The 15,514-nt window shown below is 23.7% G+C and overlaps 5 protein-coding genes across 5 annotated transcripts; 2 read left to right on the top strand and 3 right to left on the bottom strand.

Moving 5' to 3' along the window:
* Positions 1–11: 11 nt before the first annotated feature.
* On the top strand, positions 12–3,207 carry PCHAS_0932700 (regulator of chromosome condensation, putative; the record flags this gene model as incomplete). Its single annotated transcript, XM_016798197.1, has 2 exons — positions 12–59; positions 322–3,207. The coding sequence occupies 2 exons, from the start codon at positions 12–14 to the stop codon at positions 3,205–3,207; spliced, it is 2,934 nt and encodes a 977-aa protein (XP_016655437.1).
* A 1,326-nt stretch (positions 3,208–4,533) lies between these two features.
* PCHAS_0932600 (protein phosphatase PPM8, putative) lies at positions 4,534–6,381 on the top strand (the record flags this gene model as incomplete). The annotated part of the gene is made up of 1 exon (XM_738899.2): positions 4,534–6,381. One exon carries the CDS (start codon positions 4,534–4,536, stop codon positions 6,379–6,381), a length of 1,848 nt encoding a protein of 615 aa, XP_743992.2.
* Positions 6,382–7,466: 1,085 nt separating this feature from the next.
* Positions 7,467–9,178, bottom strand: PCHAS_0932500 (PQ-loop repeat-containing protein; the record flags this gene model as incomplete). Its single annotated transcript, XM_016798196.1, has 7 exons — positions 7,467–7,523; positions 7,614–7,661; positions 7,877–8,025; positions 8,157–8,324; positions 8,563–8,644; positions 8,846–8,971; positions 9,116–9,178. The coding sequence occupies 7 exons, from the start codon at positions 9,176–9,178 to the stop codon at positions 7,467–7,469; spliced, it is 693 nt and encodes a 230-aa protein (XP_016655436.1).
* A 638-nt stretch (positions 9,179–9,816) lies between these two features.
* Positions 9,817–11,697, bottom strand: PCHAS_0932400 (conserved Plasmodium protein, unknown function; the record flags this gene model as incomplete). The annotated part of the gene is made up of 1 exon (XM_016798195.1): positions 9,817–11,697. One exon carries the CDS (start codon positions 11,695–11,697, stop codon positions 9,817–9,819), a length of 1,881 nt encoding a protein of 626 aa, XP_016655435.1.
* A 1,083-nt stretch (positions 11,698–12,780) lies between these two features.
* Positions 12,781–14,265, bottom strand: PCHAS_0932300 (coatomer subunit delta, putative; the record flags this gene model as incomplete). The annotated part of the gene is made up of 1 exon (XM_728443.2): positions 12,781–14,265. One exon carries the CDS (start codon positions 14,263–14,265, stop codon positions 12,781–12,783), a length of 1,485 nt encoding a protein of 494 aa, XP_733536.2.
* Between the last annotated feature and the right edge of the window lie 1,249 nt (positions 14,266–15,514).

Raw genomic sequence — 15,514 nt, 5'->3', positions numbered from 1 at the left:
TTTTAAATAAAATGGGCCAAGGAAATGTGAAAAGTCGTCTTATTCTTCATGGAACAAATGTATATCTTTTAAAAGAGAGAAAAAATATATATATATAAATGTGCATAGTAAATATTAAATAGTAAAAGATAGACAAATATGAAACTATCATTTTAAACATAATATATATTATAGTTTTTATTTGTTGTAAAGCAATATTATAAATTATAACAATATAGTTGTTTTTTTATTTTAAACAAAAGCGTGGCTATTTCTTACATGTCTCGCATATTTACACATTCATATATCACCTACTATTCATTTGTTCAATTAATTTTATAGGAATATTTAATAGATAGAAAAAAAAAATTATGTTTTTTAAACATACGGCATAATGTGAAGATAAAAAATATATACAATGGCCCTAATAATATAATAGTTATATATGAAAATAATGATTTCGAAATAGTCGGACTAAATAATCACGGCCAATTAGGTTTAGGAGACAAAACGAATAGAAATAAACTAACAATTAATCCAATTTTTTCCAAACAAACCATTCGAAAAATATCATGCGGACTTGAGCATATAGTAGCTTTAATGCATAACTATAATGTTTTTGTCTGGGGAAATAATAAATATGGCCAATTAGGTATAGGAGATACTACCAAAGAAATATCAACACCCTTATTAGTTTATTTTAATGAAAAAGTTATTGATATTGCATGCGGAAATAACCATTCGATTTTTTTAACCGAATCAGACCTTCCTCATGATAATTATATTACTAATGATATAGATGAACAAAAAAAAGACGAGAAATCTACAAATTTAAATAAGATAATTGAAAAAGAAAATCACATTAATAATAAATACTTGCCCAACTTTGACATAAGCATTAATGACCAAAATAGTGCCAAAGATATAGATAATTTAAATCAGACAAATTTATTATATTTTCATAATGAAAACAAATTTAAAGAAAAGGAAGAAATAAAAAAGACAATAGAAAAAATATCAAAAGAAGTAAAAAATGCATCAAAACAAATACCTTTAGAAAAAGAAAATAGCATCGAAAAGGAATCTATACTATGTTTTAATAATATTTATTCATGTGGTTCAGGATCAAATGGAAAACTAGGATTTAAAGAAGAAGATAATGTTTATTTTCCAAAAAAAGTTGATATAAGAAAAAAATTAAAAATAAGTAATATTTACTCTAGTCATGATTATAATGCATTATTAACTAGTACAGGAGAATTATATACATGGGGAAATAATAATATTGATGAATTAAATGTAGATAATAAAAAATCAAATTATGAAATAAAATTGAAGAATTTTAATAATGATATAGTTATAAAGGCATCACTTGGTAAATTATATTCCGCTTGTTTAACAAAAAATAATAATTTTTATATTTGGGGAAATAATATTATTGGAATAAAAAAGTTAGATTTATCGAATCATAAGGTTAAAGAATTTTCATGTAATGATGATAATATTATTATACTAACGGAAGACAATAAGTTATTTTTATTAAATTCAATAAAAAAAATACAATGCATGAATAAATTAATTGAAGACAAATTATATGCTGATAAAAAAAATAATAATTTTATTCGATACGATTTTATAGGAAATGGAAATAACTATTTATATGTTCAAATGGGTATAAATCAAGATGCTAATAATATAAGTTCATTAAAAATAAATGATTATTCTTCGGATAATTTACTTGAATCAGTAGACAAACAAGATATAACATACAATGGAATAAATGAAAATATAATACATTGTAATAATTCTGCATCTTTAAACAGTGATCATATAGAACCAATGGAAAGTATTTTAAATGCGAAAGACGAACACATAGAGCAATATAAGCTTTGTGGAGACAGTAAGAAAAATAAAAATCATGAAGAAATTATATTTTCTTCTAAAATTTCTGAAAAATGTAAGGCAACTCCCGATATACCAACGGGCTGTAGTCTGAAAGGGAATGAAGACGAAATAGAAGATAAGAAAATAAACTTTTACGAAGAAATAGATAAAAATTGCGAAAGAATAAAAATAAATAATACTACACATTCTGATCTCCCATTTTTTAAAATGGATCATACTACAAACAATATAAAAAATAAACCCATATATGGAATTAACAATAATATTATAAACACGTTTTCGCCTTTTTCTAATAAGTTTGGAAAAAATGAAAATTTATACAATTTTTATAATGGATCAGTTATAGAAAAGGAAGCGAAGGAAGAAACGAAAAATGAGGAGTCAAAAAATGAAAAGAAAAAAAAGAAAAGTAAAAAAAATACAAAACAAAATAATATGCCTAATGAGAAAATACAAATTATGAATTTTCTTAATAACATTAATAATAGTAAGCAAATTGCATGTACAAATGATATCGATTGTCTTATAAATGGTAATTATTTAAATTTTGAAAATAAAAAAAGCATTTACGTTGATTATCATTTTATAAAAAATAAAATAGATGATGTTATGAATAAAAATGCTAATTATATAGACTATTTGTCATGTTGTGGTGAAATTATGAGTAATTTTGATGACTTACCCACTGAAAATCAAAATTCATTTTCTTCTTATACCCCCCAAGAAGATAAATATATTAATTTAAATATAATATTATTAAAAGAATTAAATAAGCAAAAGAAAATAAACGTTTTTTATAGTCACGTATTAAATGCAGTTTTACAACAATTAAATGATTTAAAAGAGGAAAAAAACAAATTAAAAAAAAAATTGGTGCTCTTTAGAAATTTAAACAAACCAAACCAGGGCGTAAACAAATATAAAGATGAGACTCACCCAAAATATAATAATAGTAGTAATATAAATAGCAATAATATAAAAAATAAAACTATACCCATTTTAAAAAAGTATCCTAAAAGACTTCATATTACTCAATCAAAAAAAACAAATGAAAAAAATGAAAAAATATTACCTTTAAATTTAAAACAACATAGCACAAATTTGCATATTGATATTCCCACTGCTACCACTATATCTGATAACAATGATAACCCTTATTTTTCGGGAGAGCTAAATCTAATAAATATTCAAAGTGAAAAAATCACCACAAAGTCAAATAATTTGCTCTTTATGAATGAGTTTGAACCAGATTTATTTATAAAAAAAAAAAGTGAAAATAATACAGAAGTAAATAATATACCAATATTTTTTTTAAATAACTAAAAATTGTAAAAATAGCAAAAAAAAGGAGTAACTTTTTTACCCCTGTTTTGCAAATCTTTTTTATATAGGTACTGTATAAATAATGGAATAATATATATTCACTTTGAAAACAGTAAACACTATAAAAATTAAGGCTTAAATATAGAGAATTTTGAACAAACTATATAACTTTGGAAGAAGGGCATATATATATATTATTTCTTTTATTTATTCAAAAAATTAACAAAAATAATATTTTTATGTATGCATTCTTTTTATAATTTTTCTTGTATACATGCATTAGGTGAATTATTATATTAGAATATAAATACCATTTATGCTGGCCTATTATATTGGGCTTTATTTGAATATTTTTATTATTTTATTTATTCATATATGGAACTTTTATAACAAGTAATATTTTTGAGATTAACTAGTTATTATATTACTTTGCATATACTTATTTAACACTAATCTATAATATGAAACACAAAACTATGCTTTATACCTAAATTTTGATATAGTAAAAATTTATAGAAAAAAAAACTTCATTTTAATTATATTTAAAAAAGGTGCATAGAAGAGAGAAATGAGAAAGGAAGAAGAGTAAAATTAAAAATTCTTTGAAATATATACAAATTATTATATATATAATTTTTTCGCATTACTAAAAATTTGTACTTTTTTCAATTGTTTTGTTATAATAAATATTTTTATAAGAAATTTTGTTAATTCCGTATCGATATAAAAAACCTAGCTAAATAAGTAGTAGCGATTTTATAGCTATTTCTTACATATTTTTTAATATTATTTTTCGGTAAAGAAAGGGGCGACATAATTATGTTATTAAAGCACTCACGTATTTTGCAACAATTATTTTTTATTAATTTATTTATTTTTATTTTTAAAACTATTATAACTAACAATTATGAATAAAAATCATGAAATATAGGGTAGTATATAGATTTACTCCGGTAACGTTATGCATATTTATAATTATATATATATAAATTTATTTATTTATTTACTTATTTATTTTTTATTTATAATTATTTTGTTAAGATATAATTGAAATACTTATACTTTTGATATACGATATTTTTTATTCATTATGAAAAAAAATAAAAATATAATAATTATATAATTAAATATAATAATATCATTCAAATATAACTATATAATTAAATATAATAATTATATAATTAAATATAATAATTATATAATTAAATATAATAATTATATAATTAAATATAATAATTATATTAATTAAATATAATAATAATATAATTAAATACAATAATATAATACTAATAATAATATAATAGCAGTAATAATAAACGAGCCAAAATGGGAGGCTTATGTCACGAATTACGATTAGGAAAAAAGATTTCATCGAGGAAGGTACTATTATGTTTGGCGATTTTTATCATATCAATACTAGTCGATAACAATAATGTTTTATGCCAAGAAAAGAAACCGGCACAACCAGCAAGAAAACAATCATTAAAAACATCAAGAAGAGCATCATTAAGACCAAAAACGGCAAAAACGGCAAGAAAACCTATTTTAAAGAAACCAGAAAACGATGAATTTGTCCCTATTCCATATAAAGATGAGCGTGGTAATGATATAGTGGGAATTAGTGCTATGGCCAGTGCTAGTGGAAATTATATAAAAGGTGGTAATGGTGATTATGTTTTCGAAAACAATTATGTTGATCAGAATGGGGCCCCGCTCGATAAAAAAGAAGCTCAATTTCATGAATTCATTAAATTACAATATATGACACATGACCAAGGGGGTTGGTTTTTGGAATTTGCGAAAGACGAAGATCTAGATCCTACCCCATTTCTCCGTGAAAACTCTTCACACATTAATGTGACTCAATGGGAAGCTAACGATCCTGTAGAAGATAGGGCCATTGTAACTCTTATAGATTTGAATGAAATAGAATTAAAACCTATGAGAACTTCATACGTATCTTTGAGATCAACTCAGGAAATGTTTATAGAGGATGTTGATACTTTTATGACAGACAAAATGAGTAAATTTATACAATTTTATAAGGGAAAAGTAAAAAATGGTATGACCATGCCTAGCCATTATACTCTTGCTGATGATGCTGATATTTTTTATAAAGATGATATGTATGAACCATTGTCAAGTAGTACTTCTTCAAGTTCTAATCCAGGCTCTAGTAGTGGTGCAAATGGAAATGCCACAGATGTATTTAAACTTAAAGATAATCAATTTATATTTTCATCTGTTATGGATGGACATGGTGGTCCAACGATGGCTGAATTATTAAAAAAATGGTTACCTGTTTACGTTAAAAAAAATTTAATGAGTAAAATATTAAACGGCAAATTAAAACCCCGTGATATTGTATCAGCTATAGAAGATGCACATGTAGAACTCGATGAGGATATTCTAAAAGTAACTTTAAAATTTGAAACTAACGTTCATCATTATAGCCCAAATGGATCATGCGCATTAAGTGTTTTAATGGATAAACATAGTTACTATGTAAGTAATGTTGGTGATTCAAAATCTCTTCTATTAAGGCCAAATAATTTTATTGTACTAAATAACATTCATAATATTGCTGAACCTGCGGAATATGAAAAAATGGTGAAAGAGCATCCTAATGATAAGAAGTTAATTTTAGCTCGATTTACCGGTGCTTTGAAACTTCATCCTAGCGTAGATAGATCCGAATTCCCCACTACTAAAAAATCTGGTCCATTAGAATTATATAGAACACCAGAACAAAATACCTTATATCTAAAAGGTTTATTACAATGTACAAGATCATTTGGTGATTATTTCTTAAAATATAAGGATCGTGCTTTGAAATATACGTCGGATGGAAAAAAAAACTTCCAAGAACCATATACATTTCCTTATATAACTAGTCATCCAGAAGTTTTTGCAGTTAGAAGAACGAAGGGTGATAAATATCTAGTCCTAGCAACCGATGGTGTCACAAATGATTTAAGTGACTTTAACATACATTCCATTTTTACTAAATATAATTTTTCTCTTAAGGATTCTGCAAGACTTTTAGTTGGTGCTGCTATCGAAAACCATTCCGCTCATTCATTATATGACAAAATGCGCCTTACTAGTCAAGTAGATAAACATAGAAGAAGTTATCATGATGATTCAACTATAATAGTTATGAAACTATTTTAAGCCCCCAAAGGGTATAATTACATTTTAATCACTAGGCGATATTAATTCAAAAAAAAATTGGAAAAACCAAAACTCATTTCAATTATTATAAATGATGGACATAATAAAGAACTTATTAGGCTTATACAAAAATTATTTATAAAGTTTTAATAATTATTTATAATATATTTATGATTTACAAGCTATAACTATTGATCGTATTTTTATAGAATACCATTTATACATTTTATAGCATGCTCGTCTAATTCAATTGTTTGCACCTGTATTTTTATAGATAATTCAATATCACATTTATATTTATCGTTTTATTATATTTAATAATTGCATTATTAATATATTATTTCTATATGCTTTATATTGATGTGGAAACATATGATGCATATTATTTCACTATTATTGTACGTGCTTATTTTGTCATATATTTCATTATATATATTTGATCATGTTTGTCTGTTTCTTTCATATTATAAATAATTTTTAATTATTTTACGTTTTTGTAATATATATATTTTTCTTCCGTTTACATGCATCTTCATAATTTGCAAGTTTAATGTTTAGATATTTAATACTTATTTATAGTGAAATATGGGAATAAACATATTGTGTTTCTATTTTTAGGAACACTATACTTCTTATCCATTTACACTTGCATATATAATAAGCTCCAGCATCATTAATACTTTATTTTATAGCGTTTTAATAACTTCGCCGTGATATAAATAAATATTTTATAGAAAATTCTTTATAAAGAAATTAATAAGAGAATACAAATCATTGTACTCTATGGATATATTTACGTGTTTCAAATAAAACTTTGATGCACAAAAAAAGTTATGCAAATGCTCAAAATATATGTAAATGAAAAGAAAAAAAATATTATAAACAAATAATTTTCTTTTTGATTTTTGACATATAAATCACGTTTAGGGCGATAAAGGTTTGTGACTATACTTTCAAACGATAACTTACGAATTAAAATTTATAATTATAAAAAATTAGTTGTAGTTGTTACTTAAAAAAAATATGAAGCTATTCCTAGGAATATGCATATATACTTGTGCAAATGATATCAATCATATTTTATTCTATTCGACCTTGGTTTTGGCTAAAAATTTATTGGTGTTTTTCCAATAATAAAAAATCTAAAGGCAAATTCACAAAATAAATACAATTTTGTTTTATGTTAATATTTTTTTTTGTATAATACTTTTTTTTAATTTCATTGCTCTTACTTGGAACAAAATAGTGAAATTTAAGACCGCCGGAACAACACAACGGATCTTGAAAAAAAAAAATTATTATTATTGTTATTATTATTATTATACAACACAAGGGTTAGATATTAGTGCCATTTTATGTATGTAAATTGTGTATTATGGTGGTCCATCTTAAAATTTCCATAATATGTATGTAAACATCGTGCTCATATCGGTATTCATACAAGCATGTTTATTATCTTTTTGCTACTTTTCATTTCCTTTCTTTTATAGCTTACCATGTATATTATATTGTTTATATTATAAAATACAACAAATATTCTAGACAAATTTCGAAGGAAAAGGAGTGAGTAAGTTATTGGAGACAAACTTCCGGTGTGCTTATTTTGCTTATTTAAACGTATTTGAGGAAATTTGGAAAAACTGCCTAAAATTATAAAAACAACATCCGTAATTATTTAACTATAAAATTATTCGCACACAAAAAATGCATGTAGTAAACACTTATATGGTGGTGTACACAATTATATATATATATATTTATTTTTTTTTTATAACTTATTGGAATGGATATTATTCCAATCAAAGGAAGCATTGCATTTGGCAAACCATACATTAGAAACAAAATATAAAATATATATAAACAAATTTTTAAAATTTTAGTGGATTTTGAATACTGGTTGCTATATTTCCACATAAAATATACTATCAAAAAATTTTGCGCATCTGTTAAAAGACGTAAAAAATACGAAAAATTATTTATACAAATTCGAAAAACAAAATAAATTATAATCCAATTATTTTCTCGCATCTAACGTTGATACACAATGCTCAGAAATATAGTACTATACGCATTTCATCATTTTCCAACACGTATCTTTCTGCACATCATTACATTAACATATGCATTTTTCTATCTTATATATATGTATTTGTTAATATATTTATAGCAATATTTTTTTACTAATTAAAGCAGCATCTAAATATAGTTTCAGATCTAGGTTATCTCTTATCGAAATGACTATTTCTGAGCTTGCTATAAAAATCTAGAGAATAATAAATAAATAATAATAATGAATATACTTCATATTTTAGTTATATTTTATTATAACTACAAATGTAGCACCGGCACAATTTAATATATATATAGTATTTCTCTTTGGTTATACGTCATTATGCATTTATGCCCACAATGTATTCACTACACCATATATAAATACGTTCACGTAAATGCATTAAATCATTACATCTAAATATATGGTTACAAATGAGATACCAGAAGCAGTCTTATTAGCAAATATTTTTATTATTTGTGGAACTTTTATGAACAAGGACCCAATAATGATTGAGTGCACGAGTATGGTATTTAATACCTTGGTGTATATAAAAAGAAAATGTAAGAATGTCAATAAGTAAATATATAACTAAATAAATGTACATGAAACAGTATTCAATATATATATCCATATAAAAACTAGCACGATTCCACAGTACATGCAAATTTGTTGTTATTTTACTGATATTATATTGTCTTTATGGTAAAAATGTTCTGAAAAAGCATTGAAATAAGGGGGCTTCATCTTAAAAATATTCTTATGATTATTAAAATATGGGTTATTAAAAAGGGGGCAAGAATATGCATATATTAGCTTAAAACACAATTAACCAAGTATCTATACATATAATAATAACGCATTCTACACCAACATCTATGTAAATATATTTTGCATAATTTGTATTTGGTTATTTACGTGTTTTTATAAAATGCTACTATTTATTTTTTTAACATATAATTTGTGGTTAATGCCATAGTGGTATAAAACCATTTAGCGCTTACATTAATAATTCATCGATGCAAAATAGACTTACATATATTCATAATTTTAGCAGGAGAATGAAGTATGTATTATATAGTATTTTACTATTAAACCAGCATTATTATTGCTAATTTTTCTACATATATATATTAAAAGTATAAATTTTACATATACGCTGCATTATATGCTATATATATGCATCGCGAAAGAGAATAAAATATTTCATGAGTTAATTTTTTATTTCTTATAACTTTTTAGTATGTTCAATTTTTAATTTATATTATTTCTAATTAAGAAAAGGAATAAATATTTATATGCGCATAACACCAAAAAATAGTATAACAAAATAAAAGGTCGTGAGAAAAAATTCAAACTGAAATTCGCAATATGGAAAAAAAAAACTACTTTTTTTTTTTCACATTTTTATTTTTACTTTTTTTATCCAAATTTTTAATGTATACAAATATGTAAAATAAATCAAATGTATTATACTTAATTATAGAAGATTTATCAGACGAAATTAAAAACATTTTAATTTTATAAACGCTTTGAATATCCTCTTTGCTTGTACACAAATTAATGATTTTCTCTGACTTACATTTAAAGTTTAAGACAACTAGCTGATAATAACCAGATAAATTTAATGTGCACTTATTAAAATAATTTGTTTTTTCATCATTAATATTTAATTTGTTAAATATATTTATATATTTAAAAATTTTTTTATCAGTAACAATTTCAACATTATATGCAATGTTTTTATCATTTATTAATTCGAAAATGTGTTTAACTAAATTTAAGTCAATTATATTTACAAAGGTTTGACTTAGTATATCTTCATTATCAATTGGCTTGCCTATATGCTCTTTCTCTTCATTATCTACACCTTTCAAATGTGCTTTTGTATTGTTGACAAATGGAAGATCGCTATTTTTTGTTTTGTTTTCAAAAATATATAGAGAATTATATTTGTTTATATTTAGATCATCATGGGACAAACCATTAATTATATCCTTTTGAATAGCTTCAATTTTTTGTACAAATTTATTTTTATATAATTCTACAAACTTTTTTTTGTGTAATATTTGTCTTTTTAAGTTCGTTGAATAAGTACCATTATAAAAATACCCTTGAAAAATTAAATTATCATGAGAAATGTATCTCAATATATCAAATATATTTTCTTTTTTATTTTCATCAAAAATTTTCTTTATTTTATATAGCTTGTTTTTTCGTCTTATCTTTAGCTTGAAATCTTTAAATATGTCTTCTTCAATTTTTTCAATGAAATAAGCTTCTTTATCTTTTTGGACAATTTTCATATCCTGCTCATCTATAGAAGAAATATTTTTTTCATTTTGAGATTCTAAATTGGTACTTCTTTTTCTTTTTATTATATTTTCGATCCTTTCATATACGTTATATAATAAATTATGGCTAGCAGTATTGTTGTTATTTTCTGACATATTCTTACAATGAATTTCCTCACTTTGAAATTTTGTTTTTTCCTTATTATTCAAATTATTAATATAACTATTTTGACTATTACAACTTTCTATCGATAAAAAGCTAAAATAATTACTAGAAAAAAATATATTATTTTTTTTCCGAGGACAACTAATAAAATCGTCGTCTGATATCGATGGAACATAAAACATGTATCCATACCCATTCATTGAATTGTTTACAAAATATCCAATATATAAAAATGGATAAAAATAATATAAAGAAAAACCATTGAACATATTATTATCAAATTCACCAATATATATATTAACCTCTTTTAATGGAACATATAAAAAGTTTTTTAAATTATCGACACCATTTTGTTTGGCGTTATTTCCATTATATTTGTTAATTATATCATCATACAAATTCATGTAAACAAATAAATTATGTATGTTTTTATATTTTACCCATATACCATTTCTATATTCATTTTTTATGAATAAACCTGTATATATTTCATTATGCTTTATATATTTACCATTTCCTTGTAAAATTATTAACTGTTCTTTTATTTCACAACTGTTTGAACCCTCCTCCTTAGTCTTATAATTATCGTAACCATTTTTTTTTTCGTTAATTTTTTTTTCTATTATTGTATTTTCTTTTTTTTCATTTTCTTTTGAAGTATATGTTTCCCCATTAATTTTATATGGGGTGCCTTTATTCTCTTCTAAAACATCTTTGTCTACTTTTGCCTCATCACCCACAATATATTCTCCAACATATAAAGTATAGTCTCGATAAAAAAGACCTGTCTTCACAGTTTCAGACATTAATTATGTTTTCGTATGTCTTAAAAGATTTTCCTTGGCTAGAAATATTTTTTTCTATATTTCTTACTCAATTTTTGCTCTTATGTGCATGTCCATATACATATATACAGTTTTATGGGCTTATTTTAGAATAGGAAAATTATGGGTACGAAATTTCATCTATTTACTTCCTATCATATAAAAATTATTTTTCAATAAAATTGAAGAATTTAACTATTTTGAAAAGAGGTAATATATAAGAATAATACTATAAAATAATGAATATAATTCAGGTAATAATATGGAGATAAAATTGATTCTTATTAAACAATATTATAATAATCTGAAAATATTTAATCCACGCACCAAAATATATAGCATATTTATGCACACGTACAAAAATCCCCTTAATAAATATAGCATAAAATATATGCTAGCTTTATTTTCCTTAATTGCTAATTAATGATAAGACAATATAACTATTATAGAAATAAGTAATAATAGGAAATTCTACAGAAAGGGGGAATAGCTTTTTAGTGTTATTACCACTTCTACATGAATATGCATATTCCTATTTCGCATTCTTCAAAAAATTATATGATATTTGTATTAATAATTAAATTTTGTGTTGATCGATTTAGCGGCTTATATACAAAGCTTAGTTTTTACACATAATATTTTTGTAATTTATGAAAACGTATTACAAAAAATAAAATGGAAAAGATAAAATGTGAAGAGGTTCAAAATCGTGTAGTAAAAAGTTATACAAAAAAATAAAAATAAAATATGTATATATATAAATAAAATGAATAATATGCATGTGCGCTAAATCCATATTGTCATAAACGATTAATAATATTTATAAAATATCTCGGAAAATTGGAATGGGTTTCGTCCCAAATTTCAGAGTTAAAAAAACTCTTAACAGACATAAAGCGTATAGAGTTTCGTCGATAAAGTATTGCCATGCTTGTTTCTTTTCCATAATTTTTAGAAAAATCATAAAAGGATAATGGCATTATTTTATACTGTTACGTAAAAAGGGCAAAAAAAAATCCAATGAATAATAGAATTTTCTTTCTTATTGATAAAAATAAATATACCTTATTTATTTACAGTAAACAAATAGGTTATATTTTTCTTTATTTCATATTCTATATTCTCATTTGTATCTTCGTCTACAACACTAAGAACATTAAGATTGTGGGCAAGAACATCTGATTTAGCTTCAACAGAAAATGGAAATATGTGCTCAGGCTTTGAATTAACAGATATTTCGATTTGACAATTCTTATTATTTTCTAAAGTATCAACATGCCAATTTAATAAAATTCCATCATGCTGTATAATTCCTTGATCCTTACTAATAACTTGTGGTTTACTTGAAGATGGGCACATTAAATTAACATTTAAATCGTATATATTTTGATTTGGATTTTTCATTTTATTTTCGATTTCCAAATTTAATATTGTACTTTCGTTATCTTCACATGGCCAGCAACTAATATTAAGAGGTAGATACATATCGTTGAGATGATTTATTTTCCATTTTAACAATGGGTATACTGTAGATGTTCTAAAATTTTTATTTTTATCTTTTAATTCTAATATATTAGAATTATATTTATTTTTGTCTAATATTGGATGTATTTTCGCCTTATCTGCATACTCATTATTTAGTTGTATAATAATTTTTGAGTATTTATTATTATTGATTTGTAAATTAAATACTCCTTGAATATCCAAATCACATAATGTTCCTTCAGAGCTTAGTGTACATATAATATTTTCATTTATATATATATTAACAGGCTTATCGAAAATGGAATTAACATTAATATTTGATTTATTTTCTATTCCACTATTATCTACGACATCTAATATTCTAACATTTTCCTTTTTATTTGTTAACTGCATACCTTTATAGGAATTGAATGTTTCATCAATAATAGTTGGCTGTTCTTCAGATCTATATAAAAAGTTTTCTATTAAATTGGAATTATATTCTACACTATTAATAATATTATTCGATATAAAACTATTATTACTAATGCTGCTGCTTTTATTTTTTTTCTGTCTATCTTTTTCTAATTTTGATGCAATAAATTTTCTCCTTTCTTTTTCTTCTTTTTCTTTATTTTCTCTTATCAAAGTTTGTAACTTTTCTTCATGTGATTCCATCTCAATATATGCTTTTATTTGATTCGTATTTACTATTTCTCTTACACCATTTTTAATTAACTCATCAATATAAAATATTATAGTAAAACATTTTTTTAAAATAGTGCATTCATTTATATTCCCTTGGCATATATCTTGGATAATTTGGCTTAATACTTTTATTATTTCTAAATCTTCAATAATATTCGAGTTTATATTGGTTATTAAGAATATATATATATTATCTAATGGCTGATACACATAACGCACTTTTTCGGTTTCTATATATGTATGATCACTTCTTTCTCTTTCTATCAAGTTATGAAAAGGAATTGCTAGAGAGTCTAAATCACATTTACTAATATTCTGAAACTGGCGTGAAACTAAAATTTTGTTTTTCGTACTTATTACAGCGCTTATCACTGTCATTGTGCCCTTTCCAAAGTGTTTAATCTGCTATTATTTATTTTTTTTCGAATACATAAAGAATGTCCTCTATATACCAGGGATGCATAAATATATATAATTTTATTGGGCAAAATTTGGGCGTTTTTTATTTGTGTTGTTTATCGATTTGTTCGTTAAGCAATAATAAAAGATATATTCATATAAATATATATTAATCAAGCTTTGAGAGCATAGTAATATATACATAAGCATGCTTCAAAAAAAGGGCAGATATATAACGCATATAAATGCATATGTATATATTAATGCTCCTCGAAGGTTAACCCTGTAAATAGCATTGGCAAAACGAAACTAAAGATTTGTGTTATCCAAAAAGATGGGCAAAAAATATAAAAATTATAATAAATAATAATAAATAGAATAAATATAAATATTTTTTTAAAATGTTTCCAAAATAAAGGTAAATTTCGGTATACAAGGGAAAAAATGTATTAACCCCAACTTCACAAAAAATTAAAATAAAATGTATAAATTCAAATATACTAAAAAATTTATATAAATCCAATGAAACGGTAATATTTGCGCATTTTTTTTTTGTGTGCTTACGATTTTTTCATAGAGGGGAAAAAATAGGAAACAAAGTTCAGGGTTTATATAATATTTATATTTATGCATAAGTGCTTTATTCGTTCTTCATATATATTAATTATTCCACTAAGCATATCATACTATATAAGTCAAAAAATATAATAACATTACAGTCAAAAATATTATGAATATATTTATAAAAAAAAAAAGTTGTTTTATATAAATAGAGCATTATGCTATCTATATATGTATTATATTTTTTTCTTCGTCAACAACTTTTTCGTTAATCAAAAGTAGATATGTTAGAATAGTTGAATAATTAAAATATATAATTTTTTTGATTTGTGCCATCGTTACGTTGGTAATATATACATATAAATATATATATATTTTTTTCTTTTTGAATATTTTTGTATATATATATGAATGAAGCCATTGTGCCATTTTTAATGATACTAGTAAACAGAGTTTTATAAAAACTGCCAATTTGTTCATACCCAAGTTGCATAAGCAGGCATATAAACAAGTTATAATGTTTAATGTCATGAATATTTAAAATATCATTTAAAATATAGGCACTGCGCCTATACATGCCTTCTTACATACCACATGCATACGGCCGTATGGGCGTACATGTATATATATAATACATTACAACGGATAGCGATATAAATTATATTGC

Source organism: Plasmodium chabaudi, assembly GCF_900002335.3.
Source record: "Plasmodium chabaudi chabaudi strain AS genome assembly, chromosome: 9".
Classification (NCBI taxonomy): domain Eukaryota; phylum Apicomplexa; class Aconoidasida; order Haemosporida; family Plasmodiidae; genus Plasmodium; species Plasmodium chabaudi.
Note: the sequence above shows the minus strand (reverse complement) of the source record. Positions and strands in the feature narration are given on the sequence as shown.